The sequence below is a fragment of the Lissotriton helveticus genome, chromosome 3_2 (assembly GCF_964261635.1).
Source record: "Lissotriton helveticus chromosome 3_2, aLisHel1.1, whole genome shotgun sequence".
In the NCBI taxonomy this organism is placed as follows: domain Eukaryota; kingdom Metazoa; phylum Chordata; class Amphibia; order Caudata; family Salamandridae; genus Lissotriton; species Lissotriton helveticus.
Window position 1 is genome coordinate 485,759,853 of NC_136062.1, and position 25,219 is coordinate 485,785,071.

Here is a 25,219-nt window from a genome sequence, read left to right on the forward strand (position 1 = left end):
AAAGAATTCGCACATTTGCGAGGAATTGCATTTAAGGAATCTCTATTTGATATTCCTTAAATGCAATTCATTAACCATTTTTACATTGCGAATTCGCAATTTTAGGTCGCTATTTACCACAAATTGAAACTTCGTGGTAAATAGCGAAAAGTTAGAAAATTGCACTTCAGTGCATTTTTCTAAGTTGCATGTTACACACACACATGTCCTTTGGACATGTGTATGCGCAACATCTGGCTACATTTGCTTTTCAGGGGTGCTACAGGGTGTCCTTTGGACACCCCTGCACCATTGAAATAGCAAAATCAAAATGCGAATCGCTAATAGCGATTCGCACATTGATATGTGTTCCCATTCATTCCTATGGGCCTTTAGGCCCATAGGAATGAATGGGGAGTTATTCCTTATTTGCGATTAGCAATTAGCTAATCGCAAATAAGGAAGCCGTAGGAATCGCAATTAATATTGCGATTCCTACATGAATCCCGTTTTGCGAGTCTGTAATAGCGATTCCTTATTATTCGCTATTACAGACTCGCAAAACATGCTGATGATGAATCTGGCTGTTAGTGCTTTAGAAACTGATCGCACCTCTCCCACCACCACCCCCTTCTCGACATCCCTGTAAAAAGGTCACAATAACCTGAAAAATGGATCACACTTCTACTCCCATTAAACACTCCTCAAACTCACCTCTTTTTTGTAGCGCAGCTGGTTGTGTGAGATGGGTTTCGGAAGAGTTTCGATCTTCACTTCCTGCGTTGATGTACGATACGACGGGTTGCTGTAGGTCAGGTTTCCAATGCCGGGGTCTGTGAACTTGGCTTTGTTATGTCTACAGTGAAGAAAAAGGAAAGAACTCAGAACTGCACAGAGATGTGTCTGCAAGAGAACAAGGGCCATCTATTAACCCACCAAGCTGGAGCCTTTTGAGAAGTCTCTGTCTGACAGGGGCAGATATCAGGGAGGATACGAAAGAAACTGCCAATGCTAGGCTCAGGATCTCAGCGCACGCGATTTCCACAGGGTAGGGCTGGCATGTTCAAGTCTTAATCTCTATTCCAATTAAATGGTTGACAGGATTGGGTGTCTCACCTAATTAGATTGTGTAGGAAAGTGCCCTTTTTGACATGTTCACCGCACCTTTTGCCTGGTAACTGATGTGATTTTGACTGGAAGTGCACAGGGTTCCTGCTAACCAGACCCCCAGTGCCAGAGCTCTGTCCCACAACTGTACAATTGATCCTACCAATTGGCAAAACCTTTAGCACTCTCTGTAAGTCTATAGTAAATGGTAACCCTGGTACCTAGGGCCTGAGGTACTAAAGAGGGCCCCTAAGGGCAACAGCATGAATTGTGCTACTCCAAGGGACCCCTCACCAAGCACATGCAAGGCGGTCCTTCCACATCTCTTTCAATAAGGAGGGTGGATGGGGGCGGGGTCTCTTTTGATCTTACCAGACATTCAATCTCTTGCTTACGTCCAAATGGGATAGGCGGCCTGCTAATCTCATTCAAGCATGCACACACACACACAATGATACCACACTGCCCAGGTAGCCAACGATAGGGCAGCGTCACTGAGAATCCCCAGGATAGGTTGGTGTGTGTAAGGAGCCCCAGGATAGGTTCTTGTGTGTAAGGAGCCCCAGGATAGGTTGGTGTGTGTCAGGAGCTCCAGGATAGGTTGGTGTGTGCAAGGATCCCCGGAATAGGTTGGTGTGTGTAAGGAGCCCCAGGATAGGTTGGTGTGTGTAAGGAGCCCCAGGATAGGTTGGTGTGTGTAAGGAGCCCCAGGATAGGTTGGTGTGTGTAAGGAGCCCCAGGATAGGTTGGTGTTTGTAAGGACCCCAGGATAGGTTGGTGTGTGTAAGGAGCCCCAGGATAGGTTGGTGTGTGTCAAGAGCCCCAGGATAGGTTGGTGTGTGTAAGGATCCCCGGAATAGGTTGGTGTGTGTAAGGAGCCCCAGGATAGGTTGGTGTGTGTAAGGATCCCCAGGATAGGTTAGTGTGTGTAAGGAGCCCCAGGATAGGTTGGTGTTTGTAAGGACCCCAGGATAGGTTGGTGTGTGTAAGGAGCCCCAGGATAGGTTGGTGTTTGTAAGGACCCCAGGATAGGTTGGTGTGTGTAAGGAGCCCCAGGATAGGTTGGTGTGTGTCAAGAGCCCCAGGATAGGTTGGTGTGTGTAAGGAGCCCCAGGATAGGTTGGTGTATGTCAGGATCCCCGGAATAGGTTGGTGTGTATAAGGAGCCCCAGGATAGAGAGGTGTGTGTAAGGAGCCCAAGGATAGCTTGGTGTGTATAAGGAGCCCCAGGATAGGTTAGTGTGTGTAAGGAGCCCCAGGATAGGTTGGTGTGTGTATGGAGCCCCAGGATAGGTTGGTGTGTGTAAGGAGCCCCAGGATAGGTTGGTGTGTGTAAGGAGCCCCAGGATAGGTTGGTGTGGGTAAGGAGCCCCAGGATAGGTTGGTGTGTGTAAGGACCCCAGGATAGGTTGGTGTGTGTAAGGACCCCAGGATAGGTCGGTGTGTGTAAGGAGCCCCAGGATAGGTTGGTGTGTGTAAGGAGCCCAAGGATAGGTTGGTGTGTATAAGGAGCCCCAGGATAGGTTGGTGTGTATAAGGAGCCCCAGGATAGGTTGGTGTGTGTATGGAGCCCCAGGATAGGTCGCCTTAGACAAGCTGGTGCACCCACTCCATCAGCTGACCGGTTATTAGTTTAGGACAAGTTTCACTTTGACTGATATGAGTAACGTTACCATTGGTAGATCCATATATCAAAGGGCCTCCCAGTGACTGAACTGTAACTTATACATGTCCAGGATCCACATAACATGAAGTCATTTGCTGCCTGAAATGGAGCAGGGTGTCCATATGTGCATCTCTAAAAAGGGTAGCAGCAGGGCCTTCAACAGTGGGCCTATTTCTCTATTGAAACATGGCCACCCCTGGTAGAGGCATATCATGTATGTTGATGGCTCCACATTGGTTAATATCATCAGGTCACCTATTGGTTGAAGTGTAAGGATGCGGGGCCACATTGGTGAATGAGAAACATGTACTAATGGTTAATCGGTATGAGAGCAGGAAGCCTATTGGGTGAAGCGTTACCTGTATATAAGCAGAGCTGCGGCCAGCAGGAGCAGGGCAAGGATGCTCAGGAACCCACCGATGATGTAACTGATGTGAAGGCCATCCGCTGCGGAGAAAGAGGGACACGCTCAGGTTAAGAGCGGAACAGAGGAGGAACTATGAGGGACAGAGGCAACAGTAGAAGGGTGAGAGGGGAAGACAGACTAGAGAAGCTAGAGAAGGAACAAGTGCAAGGGAGGGAGGGTGCAACACGCCGGAGAGGACGGAGTACAAGGGAGAGGAGGGAACAAGCACTCAGTGAGGTATGTGAACAAGAATTGGAGAGAACATGGGTAAAAAAAAACAAGAGAGAAGGGAACATGAAAAAAATAGAGGTGGCAATGAGATGGAGATAGCAGGAACCATTACGGTTAAATAAGGGAACATGGACAAATGAGGAGGGAATGATAAACTCAAAAGGGAAAAAGAGGAAGTGAAAGCGAGAAAGGAGGAAATGTGAGGAGGAAGAGGAGATGATCGGGCAAAGGACAAGACTGCCACAAGGGGTCGACTAAAAGTGAAAGAAGAGGATGGAATGTAAAACTTAGGAATGAATGTTAGAGAAGCGTGGAGTGCAGGAATGAGAGCAAAAGAGAAGGGGAGATAGAGGGAGAGAATAAGAGCAAGGGAGAGGGTAAGGTGCGGATGGAGAGAAGGTAACAATAGAGGATGAGCCAAGACGGAAAGGGAGAAGGGACAAACAGAGCGAAAGAGAGATGTGCTGATGGGAAGGAGTTGGAGAGAGATAGCAACGAGAGGGAGAAGACAAAGGCAAATGTGACAGGAATGAACATAAGGAAGAAAAGAATGTGCGAGAAAGAAAGGAGTGACTAGTGAGGTACCAATATAAGCAAGGAAGCAAAAGGAGCAGTAGCAAGTGAGAGACTGAAAACACTGGGGGGAGGGCAAGTGATGTGGAAACTGAAGAAGAAGCTGGAATAAGCGGAGGTTGTGAGAAGAGGAAAGGAGACGACAGTGAGGACATTGAGCCCGACTTTCCACGACAGTCTGACAGATCCCAAATGCCAAGCCTTACTTCTTGAATGATTGTTGGCCCCTTCCCTTACCTGTGGTGGCGGGCACAGCGCCGTTCTGTCGTGGGCACAGGCCATGGCTGGCATCCTTCTCTGAACAGCTGTAAGACAAGCAGAGTGGCATTTAGAGATCTGGGCTGCACAGCATTCCTTTGTGCCCTTGAGGGCTGAGGAGGTCTGTACTGCTTCTCCCAGCACCACATCCCACTGACACCACAGCAACCCAACCCAAACCTTGTGCTCTGAGGCGAAAAACACGTGCTGGACTTGTGGAGCACCTAGAGTCTGCAAGGCGAAGGAGAGTGGAGGCGCACTTTGACCAGGACAAGAGGAGGAGTGGACTGATGAAATGCATGGATATCTGCGGGGGGCCAGGTCCTGAATTATTTCCACTCATGAAAGAGCCCTCTGTTCCAGGCTCCAAACATGACGTGGCTTGAAAAGGCCTCCAAAGCTGTTCGCCTCTCTCGATCCGCCCCTCCAGTCACCCAGGCAGAGAGAACAACAAGAGTTGAGGAGGGTTACCAAGAACAGCTGGGATCAGACTACCGTAACCAGGCAGAGCACGCATGGTCTTCACACAACAATGGGTTCACAGCTTACTTGAGCTTTTGAAACTCCTGAATGATTTCACATAGTCCACACCTTCCCAAAGGTAATGAGATCACATCAAACTGCTTTAACAAGAACGTTTAAAGAATTCATGTTTACAACTATCTCTATGACGCAGAACATTGCTAAAGACGATGGGAGGTAATAACACGCAGAACTGGATCTGTATTCAGGCGGCTCTACAACGCCTCATGCTTACGCTTCACCATGATCAGAGCACGTCCCTGATCCTCAAACGCCACCGCCTAGAGTCCTTTGCAGGTCAAACATTAACCCTGCACCGTTTCAACCATGCACTCCAAGGGCACTCTAGGAACCCTACAGAAAGGTAAAGAGTACCTGAGCTAATCTGATGCTGTCCAACTTCCAAATCTTTACGATTGAGCGGAACACACCTTTGGGTCTGAATTAGATTTTGGCGGACGGGTGACTATCACAACGGTGACGGATATCCCGTCCGCCGAAATATAAATCCCACAGAATATAATGGGATTTATATTTCAGCAGATGGGATATCCGTTGACATCCGTCACCGTTGGGACGGAGTAACCCGTCCGCCGAGATCTAAACCAGGCCCTTTGTCTCCTCAATGGATTTAAAGGCTTTTGGAATTATATTTTGGATTTGTGTTGATCGTGAGCTTTAACCCCTTGGCCGCGGCAGTAATTCCGCTGGGACGCTGGGGGTGAGGGGGAGCCGCACTGCGCCGCCATGCTCATGACGGAACCACTCCATCACGAGCCACGGGCGTGCTGTGCTTGTGACGGAATGGTTCTGTCACGGCCCTGCCCACTTAATAGAACGCGCTGCGGAGGGGCGAAATTGATGCCACGCATGGCGCGGCGGCCGGCCGTGACGGAACCATTCCGTCACCAGCACAGCGCGTCCATGGCTGGTGACGGAGTGGTTCTGTCACCAGCATGGATGTGGTTAAACATATCTTCTTTCTCATAGGAGTATGTTGGTGTATGGATGTCTTTGTTTTGAGGCAGACATCCCATGCATGGCTTTGCAAACCTCCCACCCTGCCGGGTTTGATTTTCTCTGGCCTGCTCAAAGTTGGGACAAAAGTACTTTGCACTGATTGGGAAAGCTGTGATGTCCGGCTGCACACGTTTTATCGGTTATCTCTGTTTTTCACTCCAGTGAATGCAGCATTCACACAAGTCTACTGGATGTGTGACATTTTTTACCTTTGATCTTTGTCGTCCGAGTGGGGGCTTCAGCAACAGAGACAATGAAGGCATACCCCTGACTGACAGACAACTGCCTCTTCACATGAGGCTCTGCGTTGACTGGTGGTGGGGGCACTGAATGAGTTCTCACAGGCACATGCCTCTTAACCGTACTCCTGAGGAGAGACAACCTGCTGGCCTTTTGTAATGGAGGTCTTTTGATATATCATGACTGGAGACTTATGAGTTTGATTCATAGGTACTAGATGGATGGTGGGGCCTATTTGGACCCCATGTGCATGCTACACAAGAAGCGTTTTTCTGTGACTCAGTTTTGCCAATGTTGGGCCTCCGGCCTAAATGCACTTCTTTCTCAGTTCTCCACTCTTAACACTGGTTCAATCTAAACCTTTGTTTAGAGCAGGTTTACCCTGCTTGAGAGAAAAGCCCCTATCTTTCTCTGCCTGTTTTGCCACTGGTATCCACAGCAAAGGGAACACATACAGTGATCTGCCTGACATGCAATTGATTGAGTAGTTGTATTTATGAATGAAGAGGGCTTCTGGTTGGTCTCTCTGGCTCCTCTTTTGAGAGTTCGATAGGTCATCTTGAAAGAGATAGGCCCAAAGTATTAGACCCTCGCTTCTAGAGCTTCCAAAACTGGAGACTAGCTCTTTTCACAACAAATTGTCCTGCTTGTGTGCAGAAATTGTATCATTTTAGTTAGGGTTTCTGGTATTCAGTTAAAACCAACTAACAGATAAAACACCACCAAAGGGAATATTTGCTATTCAGTAGAAACCACAAAACACTTGATTTTGCTGCACTTTATCTGTTATGGTGCCCTCTGCTATCAAAGCACTTTGCTGCGATGGATGCTCCTGCTATGACCCTTCTGAGTCATGACAAGCCAGCTTATATGCCCTTTTGACAAGCCTCAAGTTCCAGGACTCCCTGGACCTACTTCCACGCCTACTTTGGGAGAATGTTGAACATCATATGGATTCAGCTCACTGTTCACTGCACATGGCGGTGAAGCGGCCAACAGATTGGCAGCTGAATTGTAAGCAGGGTCCCAGTCCAGGGAGGAAACACTGCCAAAATGGTATCCTCTTATCACTGACAGTGGGAAGGAGCGTTGCTTTCCGAAAGCTCAGGTATCAAGGTTGTGGCAAAAATCACTGTGCAAACGACCCCTCTAGAATGAACGTCCTGACATAAATTGCTACACCTAAGACTCTTGTTCTCACAGTTACATGGCGATGGTCTGAAAAGCCTTCCTAAAGAACCTGCAACCCATCATACAGGAGGGCCAGGGCTATTTCATCTTCGACAACCAAGAACAGGCTCGGAAAAGGCCCATGCACCTGCTTTGCTGACTTTGAGCTGCCTACAGAGCATACTTTAACTCAGAAAATCAACGAGTCTGTGTGTAAACTGCAGACAGTGCAGATTGGAAAGAAACACGAAGAGACCGTCACTGCTCTGACGTTTCCAGTTATGAGCTGGAGACAGCACAACGTCATCGAAAGTAGGTATTTGAACCCATTCTCATCCTGCTTTCTTCCTTTGAACTTGTTCATGATACAGACCTAGGCGCAATAGGTTCTGAAAGAAGACCGAGCACGTGACAGAATTACAGGTACAAAATGACAGTGAGGAATGTAATGGAATCATACTGAGCTGTGTCCTTTCTTTTCCCCAAGACAGAAAACAAACAGGGATGGCTGCTTAGAGCACAAAGGTAAAGAGTCTTGGATAATTTGCGCACATGCCTGGAAGAGCTACAGCGCCTGGACTGCTTTAAAATACACAAAGGCTTGCATGCCGGGTAAAAATGAATTCCAAGCGGTCCTTGTGCTGGTTTTCATGTAAACACAAAATGCCATAGACCTGGGCCAACAATGTTAAGTAAACTTCTTTCATGATGTGAATTGCACAAGCAAACAACCCAAGGCAAACAGCACAATATCATTGTTTGTTGGCAATAAATACTGTATATCTAATAATCAGCAAATTAATTCCTTAGCAGACATAGCAGTGGAGGAGTGTGGCTCACTGATTAGAGCGGCAGACCCTGATGCAGAGGTCTGGCCCGGGACCAGGGTTCAATTCCCGACGAGGCAGGGTACTGAGCCCAAAATGTCCACGGACTCGATAATTATCGCCTCGGTGCCTATTCTAATCATGGGGTCCTACGCTGCAACTCTGGGCAATAGTTGCTTAATCTCCACTACGGTGGCCCACGCGCGGCGGGATGCTTGGCTTTCACCCTGGGGATACCCAGTAGGGGTTATCTCACCGGGAAAAGCCAGGACGGGTTCCCAAAGCAAGCGCCTTGATGCCTTCGGGTGATACGTGCGTTATATAAATCGCAATACATTTACATTTACATCTCCTCTGTGACCACATAGAGCAGAAATATGCCTGAATCAGAAAGTACTAGCACATTTATTAACCCAGTCCTTTCTTGGTATCTTGAAACGAAGAAGTGGGCAGCGTGCCGCTGGTTAGCAGTAACAGAGTGCCAGGCACCCCGCATTATACACCTCCTGTTCCAAGCAGAACATCTTACTTCCATCTATCTTTGTCTGAAGAAGAAGGCAGCAGGAAGGGGTGTTGAATGTTCACCAATGGTTTATCTGCTGGAATCAAATCTTAACCCCTCCTGTGCTCATGATGAGCTCAGTTCGTCATGAGCCACGGCGCTCCGGTGCTCATGACGAGCTGAGCTTGTTATGACCGCGCCCGTTTAATGGAACGCTCGCATGCTGGGCTGATTCCCCTGCTGTGCTGAGCGTTCCAATAAACGGGCGCGGTCATGACGAGGAGCACCGAGCGCCGTCGCTCATGACGAGCTCAGCTCGTCATGAGCACCGGGGCGCTGTGCGCGCCCCTGCCCCCCAACACAGCGGGGGGAACAGCCCCGCAGCGAAGGGGTTAATGGGTGCAAAGAACATGCACCCTTCTATGTGGATGCTGGACATAGTGTGGGACTGGACTGAGGAAAGCAGAGTTTGGGCAATGGGAAATAAGACATGCAGGGAGGTGAGGGAGAAAATGATAAATTAATGCGCACAGAAAATACAAGGAAAGGAGAGAAGAGAATTAGGAGCAATGGAATGAGAGAATGAAGGAAATAAAAACCAAATTCTATGTAAGCTCTGAAAAACAACACTGGCATGATTTTTTTTACTGAGCAAAAAAGAGTCAACACCCTAAACCACTTATTTTTACAATTTTTGAAAACTCTGGAAGACACTGATAAAAACTACCAGAATTCACAAAAAATAGAAACTGAAAATAGGAAAGACTATTTTTAGTCTGCCCCTTGCTTGGATTTTTGTTTCTTCTACTTCTAGGGCTCTGCGTGGCGGTTTGCTGAATGCTGTATGAAAGTTCTCACCAGCCACCATTCCTTGCACTCTTAAAATAATGTCACCGCCTACCAAGCTTGTTTTCACGAAGCACCCCTTCCTGTCTGGGCAGCAATGTAAGCAGTCGTTTTAGATTCAGCAGCGGTTGACAACGAATATACTCCATTCCGTTTTATAAATGGGTCCTCGTTAATGGAGTGGGTCCTGGTTCTTGCCTCTGGGAGTTTAGCCCAATTTAAAGAAAAACCCTCACCAGGATACAGCCCATTAAAGATGCATTCCTTTGTTTTATACTTTAGCTAAGATCGTCACTAACTTAATTTCGACCTGCTTCATCTAGTTCTGATTAAGAGTCAGGTTTTCATCCGGGCGGCGCTACTACCGGTCACGATTTAGCGCCCGGAATGTCACAAAGACATCCGCTAAGCAGGTGAGGATATTGTATTGCTGTTTCCTTGACTTCTTCCCCCCGTTAACACCCTTAACGCCTGGAACCCAATCTCCACTGAGGACACCATCCGCCTGATGAACTCCATCCACTCTGGTTCCCCCACAGACCCATGCCCTCACCACATCTTTAACAAAGCAGACTCCGTCATAGCTCCGCACCTCCGAGACGTCATCAACTGCTCCTTCAACTCCGCTACCTTCCGAGAAGACTGGAAACACGCTGAACTCACCGCCCTTCTGAAAAAACCAACAGCAGACCCCACCGAACTCAAAAACTACCGCCCCATCTCGCTTCTTCCATTCCCGGCCAAAGTCATCGAGAAAGCTGTCAACATCCAGCTCGCCGCCTTCCTCGAAGCCAACAAATCACTCGACCCCTCACAATCTGGCTTCCGAGCCAAACACAGCACTGAGACCGCCCTCATCGCAGCAACAGACGACATTCGAACTCTACTGGACAATGGAGACACAGTCGCCCTCATCCTCCTCGACCTCTCTGCAGCCTTCGACACAGTCTGCCACAGCACCCTTTTACAACGCCTCAGAAATATCGGAATCCAAGGAAAGGCACTGGAATGGATCACCTCGTTCCTCACCGGAAGAACCCAGAGAGTTCGCCTCCCACCATTCAAGTCCGAGGCCTCTGAAATCATCTGCGGCGTACCACAAGGATCCTCACTCAGTCCCACCCTCTTCAACGTATACATGAGCCCCCTCGCGGCCATCGCCCGCCAACACAACCTCAACATCATCTCTTACGCGGATGACACTCAACTGATCCTATCCCTCACCAAGGACCCCAGCACCGCCAAAACTAACCTACACGAGGGAATGAAAGAAGTCGCTGAATGGATGAAACAAAGCCGTCTGAAACTGAACTCAGACAAAACAGAAGTCCTCATCTTAGGTAAATCCCCCTCTGCATGGGACGACTCTTGGTGGCCGGAAGCCCTCGGAAAAGCACCCATCCCGACAGACCACGCACGGAACCTAGGCGTCATCCTGGATTCCTCACTCTCTATGAACAGACAAGTCAGCGCCGTATCCTCTTCCTGCTTTAACATTCTTCGCATGCTCAGAAAAACATTTCGCTGGATCCCCTCCGAAACAAGGAAAACAGTCACCCACGCTCTGGTCACGAGCCGACTGGACTACGGAAACACCCTCTACGCAGGTACTACCGCAAAACTCCAGAATGAAACTACAACGAATCCAAAACGCCTCAGCCAGGCTCATATTAGACATCCCACGCAACGAACACATCTCTGGTCACCTTAAAGACCTCCACTGGCTACCCGTCAATAAGAGGATCACTTTTAGACTGCTTACCCACGCACACAAATCACTCTACGACATCGGACCAGAGTGCCTCAACTCTCGACTGTCCTTTTATACCCCCTCCCGCCAACTTCGCTCCTCCAGCCAAGCCTTCGCCACTGTACCTCGCATCAACAAGACCACCATGGGAGGCAGATCCTTCTCATACCTGGCTGCCAAAACATGGAACTCTCTCCCCGATTACCTTCGCCTCACCCAGAATCACCTAGCGTTCAGAAAGCAGCTTAAAACGTGGATATTTGACAAATAATCCTCCTCCCCTTCCTAAGCGCCTTGAAACCCTCTGGGTATGTAGTGCGCTATATAAATGTTATGACTTGACTTGACTTGACTTCTTGGTCTCCCACAGCTCTGTTAAGGAGTGGGTATGGGAAAAATAAAAGAATGGTATATACCAGCCTGCTTTCTTGCCATAATTCAGCAACTCTGCTTGGACAAGTGGCCAAAGGTGGGAGTTTCAAGCGATAGTAGTCAAACATCAAAAATCAAACTTGGCGCTGGCCCTCAGCAGGACTGCCTTGTCTCTCTGCACCTTTCAAACTCTTCTTAGGAGACTCACTGGGGAACATTTAATCATCCAACTCTATGCCCTACATATAGGAGGCAAATTGTTAGGAGCCTCTTGCGCCACTCCAGAGAGATGCGTACTTTGTATGAGTGTCGTCAGTTCGACAATCTAAGAACCAACAGCAAAACAAATTGAGTGCTGGTGTTTGGTAAGGAAAAGACTAATGCTTTGGTGGCTATCGGGGAAAGAGGAAATCAAGCTAGAAACAGCGGATATGTTCCAGCATGTCAGCCCGCTATTCATCGGGGGCATCTACTGGGATATGCATCGGAAATCAATGTCGCACCAGTGTTAACGCAGAATTCAAGAAAAGGAATGATCCGTATGGTTTCTCACTCAATCCTGTGATAATGGAAAATAGAGGTAAGATCAAACGTGTTACAGCAGCACGATAATAGCATTACAAGGGTGTATGACCTTTGCACTGCAAAAAGAAAAGGTTTTTTAATGGATTTGGGGGTCTAAATATCAGCTATGATGCATAGAATTAGGTTGCAACTGGGATGTCGGTCGTTAGACCTTCGGCTACATCCAGATCCATACACTGTCCTAAAGGGTTATGGAATTCAAAGATTCTGAAGTTAAATTTTTGGCCTTCTCTGGCAATAAATCCTTTGGGCTACTGGTAGCTAGCATGGCAGGGTGATTTTGGAGTCAAGATGTAGTCTCCTCAAACTGCAACCCAGTGGTACGCTACTCTTTGAAACAAAGTTCTCCTAATAAGTTGTCAACAAGCTCTTAGTTATCTCAGCGAATGAGGTTTTGTTCCCTTAAATGCGGAGTATTCCGTTTCAGAGTAAATTGTTAGAGAACAGAAAGTACATCTTTTATGTTTCATCTACTACTTGACTGCAGCATGCCAGGAGATTGGATTTGCAGTCAGTGTTTTTAAAATTTCAAGTTAATTGCTGCCAAGTGGCAGTCACCCTCTTGGTCAAAATGAATTGCTTAGATATAGAGACTCCTTCAGGAAAATATTTATAATAGTTTAATGTGTTTGTCACAAATCAAGATTGTACTTTTTTATCTTTCTTCAAGTTTGACATTTTATATGCACAAAAGGTGTTTTGAAAGTTCACTCCAGGTAAAAATAAGAAACAGTTAATTACCTTCAGTAATGATTTTCCTGGTGGATACTCACCTCTGTGAATGACTCACCTCTTGAATATCTCTGGTGCCAGAGTGGATCTGGACATTTCTCACTCTATGTCACTCAATGACGCCAGAAGTGGAGTCGCAATAACCTCACTGGAGGCATACAGCAGCCACCTCGCTCCAGTGACATCAGCTTTTGTCTATTTTTAATTGCGCCTTTCGAAAGAGAGACAATAATAGGAATCGGCAATAATAGGAGTTCAATGCAGCAATTTAACTTAGAACCCTACTAACAGCCCTCTGCCTTTCCTTCAGAGCGGGGAGGAGGGTGGTGTCAGGGAGGAACCTCCAGAAGGAGAGATTAGCCACCAGAAAGATGGTTACGAAAGGTAAGTAACTTTTTCTTCTGATAAAGAGTCCAGGAAAGTCAGAGGAGGAGAGAGCGAGCGAGATGGCCTTCCCTTCTCACCTCTGAGTCCAAACCGTGGTGCTTGGCAAAGGTGTCAAGAAAGCCCCTATTGCTGCTCTTTAATCCCAACTATAGGAACACCTCTAGCTAAGGCTGCGTTGGAAGATTTTTCTGTGGTGGAAAGGGGCCAAATTTCTTTAAGCAGCTCCTCCCCGAAGGTATAGCATATCTTAATGAGCAACACTTTCCAGCAGGCCAAGGCTCTGGAGCAGCTTGCCCTTCTCGCTTTATATAGTGTAAGGACTGGACTTCAGACCTGATCTCACCGGTGTGGTCTACTTAATAAATACCTGCAGCCTCCTCGGTCCAGTGACATCCTGGAGTCCTGCCAGCGCAAATGCCCTTCCGGAGCATGGATGAGGTGAGGATGAAAAGTGGGAAGAGTGATAGACTGACCCAAGTGGAAAGGTGTCACCACTTTGGAAACGTCCTTTAGTTCTATGGACAAGCATGCCTGGGATGAAGCAAGTGAACGGTGGATGAACACTTAGTGCCTGTAGCCCTCTGACTCGTCTCACTGACATCACAGTAGCAAGACTGTCCTGAGGGTCAATAAATATAATGGGCATCAATGGAGGGGCTTAAACGGCGCGCCTATTAAGAAAGTCAAAAACAAGTTCAGGGGGGATGGACAGAAGAATAGAGGTTAAGACAGATTCTCCTATCTCCGCTGCAGTGTCCCTGGAGTTTCCGACTGATTGCCAGCTGCTGGAACCTCTGGAAGGCCCTCATGTACCACTGTAAATGTGCGACCAGTTTGACCAAAAAGCCAATCGACTCATAAGGCGCAGAACTGTCTGGACTGGAAACTGAGCCCCACCCAAATCATGAGAAACATTTCCTGGATCTTCGGTGGAGCAGGGACGGCTGGGAGCGATATAGTTTCCAGTACTGCCCCTTGAGCAGGAGGCGCTAAAAGTGCTCTAGGTGAGACGTGGGCATGTTGATGGAAAAGCCAAACCAGAACAGTAGAGATGCTGTTACCTGAAGCGACACATTCAGCGGCAAACTGGCATTTGAGGAGCTAGTCTTCTTTAGGTAATGTGATAGCGAGATGCCCTAGCTACGGAGAGGGGCCACGACCACTACCATCACCTGGATGAAGACTCGAGGGGCTGATGTCAACCTAGACAAGAGGCCCTCAAACTGTAGTGAGTGACACCTACCATGAAATGCAGGTACCTACTGTTTGACTACACTATCAGTACGAGGAAGTACACTTCCTACGAGTCGAAGGACACTATCCTACCTACTACAGGTCAAGGGACACTATTCTACCTCCAACAAGTTGAGGGACACCAGCCTACCTCCTACAAGTTGATGGTACCATCAAGTCTTCCACTTTCTTGAACTTTTTTCTGTGCAAATAAATGTCCAGGAGCCTCAGGCCTCGGACTGGATGAAGAATCCTTGGGAACCAGGAAGTACAGAGAGTAGCAACACTTTACAATTTCCTGCTCTTGCACCAACCCCACTGCTCTTTTCGGCGAGTGGACGGCCAACTTCTGCTTCGGCATCTGCAGATGGTCCTTTGACTGAAGGGTCTGTCGGATACCCGCTCTCCGACGGGCCAGGCATGCTCCTTCAGAGGCGAGCTAATGAGACTTCCCCGATGGTGCAGGAGAGGAAGAAGAGGAGGACAAATGACTGCCAAACAAAGGGGTTTTGCTGCTGTTGTACGGTCTGGGCAGCCAATAGATAGAAATCCCTTGGTGAAATCGCAGAATATTCAAAACTGGTGTAATTCATTCACCTGAGAGTGAAGCCCTACAAACCTGACTATTGCTCATCCAGCTAAAAAGCATTCCAATTGCACATCTGCTTTGATCTTGAAGAGATGATTGCCTTCAGCCAGCATGGCAATAAGTGTGACCTGGTCATTATCGGAAGAGCCTGTAGAATGCAACCAAATGAATCTGCCATGACCATCCTCACCCCGGTTATGTGCCAGGGCACTTCTTGACCATTGCGGCCAAACTCCATAAAATGACCTTTTTGTTGGGCACAGAAGCTGGGCACAACCATTGCAGCCATCTCCCATAGGGCATGTGTGTAATGGGCAAAAAGGCAGGCAGCAACAAGGAAGTGCAACTCTAGACTACTTGCAGAAAATACCTTCTTTCCCACCCCTCCCAACTTTGTTGACTCCCTATCTGGTGGATGGGTAGGGAATTAGCCTGAAATAATCTTAGTGGTGGAGGTAGCCTGAACCAAAAGGCTCTCTAGTGAATGGTGCACCAAAAGACAGGCTGGATCCCCTGGTGCAGCCCTGTATCGCCTTGCCACTTTAGCTGGATAGGCTTCAGAGACTCCAGTCTGCAGCTGCCAAACTGGCCTTAGGTTGGCCTCCGAGATCCTCTTCTGCCACGGCCCTGGCTCAGCTACACTGGCTCCCAGCGAGGGAGAGGGTGACCTTTAAGTCCTTGTGTCTCACCTTCAAAGCCCTTCATGGGCTGGGCACGGTCTGTCTCCAAAGGATGTTTTCATGGTATGTACCGGCCCGTAACTTGCGTTCCTCCCTGGCCAGGGTGGTGGCTGTGCCTAGGTTTAAAAGATCTAGAGCTGGAGGCAGATCATTTATTATGGCTGCGGCCAAGCTTTGGCATTCTCTGCCTATGGAACTTAGGCAGATTACCTGCCTGCCTGCTTTTAGAAGGCAGCTAAAAACTTGGCTTTTTCCACGCTTGCCTTAACTATCAGCCGCCTCCAACCGCCCTTCCTCTTCGCCTCTGTTACTGTCAGCGCCAGGATGCCTCTCGAGGTGATAGCGCGCTTTACAAGTGCAATAAATGAATAAATAATAATAAACTCTGCGCCCCTTCCTTCTTCCCAGACTCAAGAATGGCCTCACTATATGGGAGCAGAGGCCCTGCCGATATGGTGGCAATCTGCAGGACCTCAGTGGGAAGGCTTGGTCTAAACTTCTAAGGGAGGGGCGATTCCAGCACCTCTGCCGCCTTCTTCGAGAACCGTGTGAAACACAATCTCTGCTGGGGTCAAGTGCTGTGGCAGGCCTATGTCTAAATCTGGCAGTGTTTCTAGCCCACTTGTATTCTGTAGGGCTAGCAAATCACCTATCTCAGATGGTTGGGGAGGCCGCAAAGGCTGGCATCTGTGTCTGAAGGCTCCTACTCCGAAAGCTGCTAGAAATCAGAATCTGTGCCAAACATTTCATGCACGGTGTCTCAAGTGAGCCGATGGGTGCCGCGCGATCCACCTTGCACTTTTCCTCCTCACGTAAACATGGAGCCTCCCTCCTGGACCACAGTGTGTTAACTAGGGTCAGCGGAACTTCCTGAGGGGTCGCAGGTGACGATGGTAGATTGGATAAAATCAGGACGTGTATCAGCACTGGTGGTGAAAGGAGCTGCGAAGGATCTGTGTTCGAACATCACCATCGGATGGTGCCGGAGGTGGTTTCAATGGAGCCAGAGGGACGCTCTGCACTGAGGGGGGACCCGTCAGCGAACCTGGAACAGGTTCCCATATAGTATCATAGGTCATGACGGCATTCAAGAAAGGACCAATGCCGGCCTGAACATTTCCATCATCGACGGAGGTTGGGTCTGCTTCAGACACCAGAAACTTGAGGTAGCCCGGCGTCAGACTGTCAAAGGCACCGGTGATGGAAGCAGCGCAGGGGCTGGAACAATCTTCACTAAATCTGGGTCTGGAGAAGGACCGAAAGGGGTAGAACGAAGGGCTTTACCCTTCGACTGCCTCCTGGGGAGCCTGAGATGTTTCCCTCCTCTTCTCCATGAAGGACTAAGATGACGAAAGGCGAGGCAAGTACAGCTAGAGCTGGACCTAGAACTCAACCTGTGCTGACCACAAGTTTGGCGCCCGCTCTTTAATCGCCCAAGGATTCATCCACAGGTAAAGGTCACAAAATCGTGAACTGTAAGGAAATGCATCTTTTTTGTATGGTCACCCCCTGTTTTTTCGACTGATTCTGCTGGTTTCTTGATCTTGAGAGTGCACTAAGGCCTACTTACCAGCCCTCAGTGGCATTGCCTCGACCTTACAGCGTATGTCGAATTGACTGTGCCCAATTGGAAATGGCTAACTTACACCTGTAAGTACCTAGTAAATGGTACCCTGGTACCCAGGGCATGTGAATTAGTGGGTATACCAGGGCTTGCAGCAGTTATTCTGCCCTCCTGAAAGTCCCCCAAGTAAAAAAAATCCCCCAGTCTGCCACAGCAGACTGGTAGAGCAGCCGTGCACTGCGAGCCTGACTTAGCATTGAAAGCAATGGCAGGGCCACCACTTCTCTTGTACATCTGTGTACGTCAACCTCTGGCAGGCCTACTGAGTCCTAAAGGCAGGGTGTGCCACATGACACCGGCAGACCATGTACTTTGTATGTCCTGTAAGTAAAACATGCAAAAATGCAGATTTTACTGTGGAAAGACTTGGGCACCCAATTTGCGAGTACAGGGTTACACACTGAACCGTGCAGTTGTGCTAACACCAGAACGGAGCACCCAAAGTAAGCACTCCAAGGTTTAAAAACAACTTTTTACATTAAGCCCGACTTGTATCTCAAGTCTTTATTAATATAACTTGTTACAGTGTGCAGCTTTTACGAAGCTGCCACTTTGTTGCCTTTTGTACTCCTGTGCCTCCCCAGGCACACATGGAGCCTTCTCCATGAGAGAGCTTTCTGCCCTCCTGGAGAGACGTGCCAGGAGAACAACGAGTGACTGCAGGCCAGGGAGGTGTCACCTCCCTCTTGCAGTAAGCCTCTTGGATGTTACTCCCAAAAGGCAGGCTTCAAAGGAGAAGCCGCCTTTGAAGGGCAGATGTGTATCACCAGGGGGAGGGCTGTCCTATTATTCAGGACGACAGGCTGGCACAGGGAGCAGAAAGGCAAAACCAGTTGCCAAACTGGTCTCCCCAGGGGCGTGCAGCCTAGAGGTAGCCACACCCCGGAGGTGAGCTAGGGAGGTCTAAATGATGTGAGAGGGGTCTTGTCATCTTGACAGTGGGCAGAATGGGGCATCCTTGGGTAGCCAGATGCCACACTCCACAGGAAGTGGTCACCAGGTGGGAGGGAACCTAGTAACACACTGGCTACCAACCGCACCCTGCCATGAGGGCACTTTTTAAACACAGGGGACCCCCATAGCTCCCAGATCTCATATCTGGACTGACTTGAAGAAGGACTGAAGAAGGACTGCCGTGCTGCATCGAGGGACCAGCAAAGAGATGCTGCACCGCCGAGGACTGCACCTGCTGCACCCGGTGACTAGCGAAGAGAGGGACTGTACCTGCTATCTCTGCTCAAGAAGAAGCTGCCTCCAGACCCCTGTCAAGCCAAGAGAACACCGAGGACCAGCTGACTGGCCTCCTGTTACCAGCACAGTGACGCGACAGCTGAAGAAGCCTGCTCGAGCAAGTTGGTAGCCCAAATTCTTCAAGTCACTCCCACCCCTGTCATAGAGTACTGAGGACCTAAACCAGATGCACAGAGTGGAACCCGAGTTTGCTGAGCGCGGGAGTGCTGTCGGAAAGTTGCTGGGATCCTCAGAAGGTGAGTTATCAACTCCGGAAGGATTGGACTGTGACCGCAACAACAGGTGACTGGTAGTCCAGTGACGACTGGACTTCGGCCAGGCTTGAAAGGACTTTGTGAGACGTAGACCCTGCAACCAGGACCACCACTGCCACACCATCTTCGTAGACTGAGGAATGCCTGCAGGGAGACCTCCATCAACCGTGTTGCATCCACAGCATTCTTATCTTTAGAGCTTCTACTTTCAACTCTTGCATCTCGAGCACGCCATAGCAATCCACTGAAGTGCGGGTAAAGTGCCTGGAACTACGATGGATTGCTTCTTCTGTGAAGGTAACTGTTCTTGAGCACCTAGCTGGTCCTGCTGACTAGCTCTCTGTTGGAGTTGGTTGCTCCAAGTACTTGTAACCTATCTCATTGATACTTATGTAAAGTTTTCCTTGAAAAAGTTTCTAAGTCTCCAATCAGTTGACTTTACCAAGGATTGTTCACGGTTGTCTGAAATCACTTTGATTTATTATTGCTTGTAAAATGAATTTCCCCAGAATCCTCCGGTGGATCTTTTTCATTCTAGTGTCTAAAACGTTATAAAAATACAGTCTGGTTTTATAAATTGGTGTCAGATTTCTTGAGTGTCGTGTTGATTTCTTCTTCATTTGTGTTAGTGTTGTTTAAATGTTTTACTCTTGTTTCTTTGTGTACGTCTTGCTGCTCAGTGCCACAGATACCCAGGGTTGAGTTGAGGGTTTTTCAGACGAAACCTACCAAACTTAAAGGGGTTTGTGAGTGTATTACACGGTGAGGTCGCACATCCACACCATATTACACACCCCATTTCCTCACATGAACCGCGCCTCAAAGCCAGGCACCACAGTCGTTCGTCATGGTGTTGTGTGATCTAAGTCTGAATGTTGCACTTGCGACGGGCCTTAAACGGATGTCTTTGGTGAGGAGATGCTCCTAAAGCACTGCACTAACTCTGAGAAAACAATCTGGAGATTAATTAAATCAAAGCTCAGGAAAGAAGATACGGACCAGAGTCGAAAGGTACGGGAATAACAGAACTGATGTCAGGGCACCTGGGTGCCCGCTGCATGGCTCCAGTGACATTACTGTGACTCTACTTATGCCGCTGAGATGGAGCCGGCGTCCCCTACCAGCATACGAATGTTGTCAGAAGCTTCCGGATCCAGTCTGGCACCTGGGATATTCAAGAAGTGAGGAATCCGCAGGTAGAAGTATCCATCAGAAAGAAGTAATATTAAAGGTGCCCTGACACCAAAAAACAGACCCACAATAGAGAAAAGCCACATACTTTCCTGCGGCAGCTTCGAGCGAGGTGTGAGTTCGGGTTGTGGATGTCTGTGGCCGACGAGGCGGGGTCACGCTCCTCCCACTGGCACTCGTCATTTCAGGCAGAGGTGGAGAAAATCCAGGGACTGAAATAGAAGACAAGAGTGATGACGAGAATCCTGGAACAGCAGCATGTGCAGCGGGTCAGTGGAGGGCAGGAGAAACTGTTGGCACAGGGAATAGCATGAGGCATTGCACACGCAGGGCCCGATTCACAGAACTAACTTAAGACAAAATCCTAAACTTACTACCATTTTGGTATTCACAGAAGGCACTTTCTCATTTTGGTATTCACAGAAGTCATTTAGAAGTCCTAAAGTTAGGAGTCCTAACGTTAGGACTCCTAAATGCCTTCTGTGAATCCCAAAAGTTAGACTTTAGGACTCCTAAATGCCTTCTGTGAACACCAAAAGTCTTAAAGTTAGGATTTTTCTCAGTTTAGGAGTAGTAAAGTTAGGACTCCTAACTTTAGGACTCCTAAATGACTTCTGTGAATACAGAAATGAGTTAAGTGCCTTCTGTGAATATCGAAATGGTAGTAAGTTTAGGATTCTGTCTTAAGTTAGTTCTGTGAATCGGGCCGGCAGGGATTGTATAGAATTCAGCATGTGGAGGGGGCGCAATGGACATAGGGAGAGACAGGGTGCTACGTAGACAGGTAGTACAACAACGTAGGGAGCAGTAGAGGCTGTAAAAAGGGCAAGGGGTGCAATGTAGGACTGGCAGAGGCGTACGGGGTATGGAGCAGGTAGAAAGGAATGGCAAAGCATGAACCGCGACCTGGGAGCCACAAGTGCAGAGGGGGAAGACAGTAAGGGAACAAAGCTGAACACATGGGTAGTGCAGGGGGAGGACAGGACAGGAACAAAGTTGAACTCACGGGTGGAGCAGGGCCTTCCATCGGGCTCATCTGGACAAGCACATACAAAGTCTGTCGTCCTTGCGAAACAGAGGTGGGAGCAGCCGCCATTGTTCACCCCACAGCCGTTGGTCCCTGAAGAAGACAGATCAGGTTCAGAACTACATCACAGGAGGCACTATGAGAAGACGGGGCCCTCCACCTAACACCAGGGCGCACTTCATGGCAATACACCTCCTTGTAGGAGCGAACAAAAGCCCCGCAGGCTCAAACATCTCCTGGTGCTTTAAGCATTTCCTTTTATTCTAAGTACTGCAAAGCCTGTGTTTGGTAATTGCAAGAGTGGCACACCTAAGATTCCCTCTAAGTGCCCTGAGAGCCACCTAAGTCTAGACCTCTTGCCCTAAGTGTCCGAGCCCAACCCAATTTTATTTAGAGATGTGCCTAACCCGTCACCACACTGCGCTTTTATAAAATTGAACATTTATTGATGTGTGTGTAATCTTCCTTTATGGAGTTTTAGAACTCTATTCATCCTACATGTTGATTCTAAAGGACTGTGCTCGTTCTGCAGCATACATCTTTCTGTATACCTAGGAAGTCTGGGTTGGAATATGCTTCACTTTTCCAACAGTTGCTTAAATACCCTTTGTCCCAACCGGGCTTCTCTGTGTATTTGAATGTCCACTCAGTAATGCTTTTTCAAGGAGTGTATGGAGGACCATATTGCTGCCAGACATATGTTGTTGATGGAAACGTTTGCTACAACAGCAAGTGTTGCTTCCTTTTTAATTGTGAAGTGCACCCTCGGTTTATCTCCTATCAGCTTTCCTGCTATTTTGAAGCACGTCTGCACTGTCTCAACCATCCATCACATGATGGTTCCCTTGGTTACCGGTGTCACCATGTTGTTCGTGCAAAGGATCAAAGTATTGACACTTTGTTTCATGGCGGTCGGACATGACCGCTCTGCATACATCTAGGGTGAGTCGGGCTTCTTCAGAGTGTGTCTTTGGCTGCTGGAAGAAAGCAGGTAGTAGTATGGTCTGGTTAACATGGAAGTGTGACATCACATTGGGGAGGAACTGTGAGTTTGTGCTCCTGACCACTCTGTCCTTATGAATTTGTAAGTATGGTTCTAGGATGGTGAGTGCTTGAAGTTGGCTGACCGTACGTAGTGAAGTGAAGGCTATTTGAAAGGTTGCCTTTAGGGTTAGGAATGTCTGTTCCGCTCTCTGCGAATGTTTCCTTTAGAATTTAGGAACTACATTAGAATTTAGGAACTACATGGGTGTGGGTGACAATCTTGTTGGGGCTACCCTCTTCACTCCTACCCAGAATAATGCACCCTATGTGACTCCAGAAAACAATTATGCTGCAAAAGTAGTGATATTGTCTATGGTTGGGATATGAAAATTGCCGGTATGAAATCTTTCTCAAATTCAGCTGAAAAGCCACCAGGGAATTTGCAATGCAGAACCTAGGTCGCAGCTGGGTGGCAAATGCCTGGCACATTGTTCCATTCACGGCCCTGCACCTGCTCACTCACTCCTTTTCTGTGAATGGTTTACTCTCTTTTAGTTCCATGACAGGTTACGGCTGTAAATACGCTCAATGAATAAGTGATAACATAACAGGACAGGACCAACAATTCTTAAAAGGCACGCTTAACTGTATTAGAACAGTGCTGCCAAGTCTAATTTCAGTCTTATGAGAGATGCTTTATTTGAGTAAGAAAATTGCAAAGTTTGCATGCATGGATGGAAAGTCACCTTTACTGCATCCACCACCTTAACGCTTAATCTTGTTACCAACCTTTCTTTCAATTCACTTCTGTACGGTCAGCCACCAGTTAACCACCACCAACCCACCTTTCCATGTGCAGCCACCTCTGCACACCTAACACCCAACACATTTTCCAGCTATTGTATTTTTGATTCTTGCTCCTCCAGCCAGTGCTGATCTACGGCACAGGTATAAATTAAGGAGCATTCCCCAACCCGCACACAGAGCTGCTGTACCTGTCTGTCGCTGCGGCGACACCACAATGATATCCATTAGACCCTCCACGTTGGCCAGGACAGTCTCCTTGTTTCGACCCGAGTACTTGTCCACGCGTTGGATGGATTTTGTCTGCCAGTCAGTCCAGTAAACCCACCGGTCTTGCTGCTCGCACAAAGAAAAACATCATCAGCACCCAAGGAAAGTCATGTTTTGAATTATCACAAGGTCTCAGGGTCTGGAGCAGACAAGTAAACCTGTGCATGGCCGACACCAGTGCCCTCATCTAAGACGCTTTGTGATATGAACTTTCTGGGCAGACGGCAAAGCCTTCGAACACCTACCTGTGTCAGCGCGAAGGGGTGCAGCACCTGGCTGACCAGCACCTGCCGCAGCTTCCCGTTCAAATCGGCACTCTCAATGCGATCCAGGTGGGCATCCACCCAGAAGATCCTACTGGGGCAAAAAGACCACGCGCACATGAGAAGAACGCAAGTAAACAACACTAAACATTTCATCTGCAATTGTTGTTTCTTTAAGGGTCTCTGTAGGGTGCTAACTGGCATCCCACCCACTTCCAGTCTCTTATGCGAACGAAAGAAGCTCCTGCTTCTGGGCACAAGGCGATTGTATGACACTTGCAAAGCTACCTGCAGCGTGCATACACCTTCGGCTCAGCCTTTTCCTCACTCCTCTCACTCTTATCTTCTTTCCGTCCCGCAGTCTTATGCCATTAATCAAGTCAATTCAAGCTAAGATCAAGAAGCATAGGGTATTCAAGGCCCTTTCTTCTCTTCCTAAGCCTAACTCTCCTAATCTGTAATTGACAAGGGATGGGCAGAATCTTTAGGTTAAAACCTAGGTGAGCCACTAATAAGAGTTACTCCCTCAAACCCACCCTCAAGTCTTTCTGTCCATCAAGATGTTACAAGATCATAAGGAAGAGATTCTTTAAGATGCATGTGAACCTTTTCGTGCATCTTATCTTCACAGATAGAACATGCTGCTGGCCCCTTTTCTAGAGGGTTTAATCACAGAGTCTTTTGCACTTTTTCTTAGACCTGTGCTCACTGCTGTGTGTGCAACGTGCACGTCCCAGATTTGAATCCCAGCGGAACCCACTGAAAAAACCATCATCCTGAGGTAGTTAACTTGAGTTCCAATGGTTTAGGTAACAGAACCACATTCTGGTAAAATAAGTTTTTAAATGCCTGATATACATTAGCAAGCACTTCATAAAAACAAATTACTGTTATCATAGATTCAAGTGGTGCAAATTATACCAGGTGTAATGGTAAGGAAACAAAAACTCCCCGCCTACATCCACTGACACTTGGCCTGATGTCTGGGGATGATTCAGTATCTCCTGTATCTTTGGGAGATGCCAACACTGAAGACAGACAGAAAACCACACACTTTCTAAACTGTGACTGAGAGGTGAAGCGTGTAAGGGATGTGTTCACAGTCCCCACACTAGGGCGGTGTAGACAAAACCTGTCTGAAATGGCCTCCCTATTCTCTGACATCAAATCCACCCTGCCTCCATTGAAACAGCTATTACATTCCAATTGACATCAAAGACTTTCATCACCGGACTCTTGGCCCCTCACTAACCTGCGCGTGTCATAGTCCAGAGTCAACCCATTGGGCCAACCAAGGTCCGTGTTGATGAGCACCTTGCGATCGGAGCCATCCAGATGAGCTCGCTCAATCTTTGCAATGTGCCCCCAGTCTGTCCAGAAGATGTACCTGTGGGACCACAAGAGGGGGTAAATAAGGCCCAAGAATATCACAAGACACACTAACTTCAAACCCAACCTGCAATGACACTGTCAGTCCTTCAGATAAATGCTCAGTCCCTCATGGTCTCTTCTGCACCCCACCATGTACCTCGTAACTCACTATTTCTACTGCCTCTTGTCCATACTCCTTCAAAAGACAACCAGAAACACGGAATAATGTCTGAACCTGCCAGACTCACCCCTTCCTCGGAAAGACTGCAATGGCTCGAGGTTCATCCAAGCTGTTATTAATGAGAACTTTCCGACTCGAACCATCCAGCCGTGCCACTTCGATGGTGTTGCGTCCAGTATCAGTCCAGTACAGGTTTCTGGCGACCCAGTCAACGGCAAGCCCGTCTGTAGTCTTCAGGCCCTCGCCAATCACCGTCTCCATATTACTGCCATTCAGGCTGGCACGCCTGGGAATGGGGGAGTGGGAGAAAGTAAGACAGAAGTT

At 48.2% G+C, this 25,219-nt stretch overlaps 1 protein-coding gene across 8 annotated transcripts in view; it reads right to left on the minus strand.

Annotated features, from left to right (window-relative positions):
• Positions 1 to 25,219, minus strand: part of LRP4 (LDL receptor related protein 4) — a 356,895-nt gene that overhangs the window by 11,002 nt on the left and 320,674 nt on the right. For 5 of the 8 annotated variants that reach the window (XM_078684436.1, XM_078684434.1, XM_078684431.1 and 2 more), the window contains exons 29-37: positions 24,963 to 25,181; positions 24,596 to 24,730; positions 23,326 to 23,437; positions 23,002 to 23,146; positions 21,002 to 21,115; positions 20,084 to 20,207; positions 4,200 to 4,267; positions 3,112 to 3,199; positions 694 to 835 (exon numbers count right to left, since the gene is read on the minus strand). In XM_078684436.1, coding sequence (XP_078540562.1) covers positions 694 to 835; positions 3,112 to 3,199; positions 4,200 to 4,267; positions 20,084 to 20,207; positions 21,002 to 21,115; positions 23,002 to 23,146; positions 23,326 to 23,437; positions 24,596 to 24,730; positions 24,963 to 25,181 — 1,147 coding nt within the window. The remainder of the gene's footprint in view (positions 1 to 693; positions 836 to 3,111; positions 3,200 to 4,199; positions 4,268 to 20,083; positions 20,208 to 21,001; positions 21,116 to 23,001; positions 23,147 to 23,325; positions 23,438 to 24,595; positions 24,731 to 24,962; positions 25,182 to 25,219) is intronic. The other 3 variants (XM_078684435.1, XM_078684433.1, XM_078684437.1) reach the window with 1 other exon arrangement.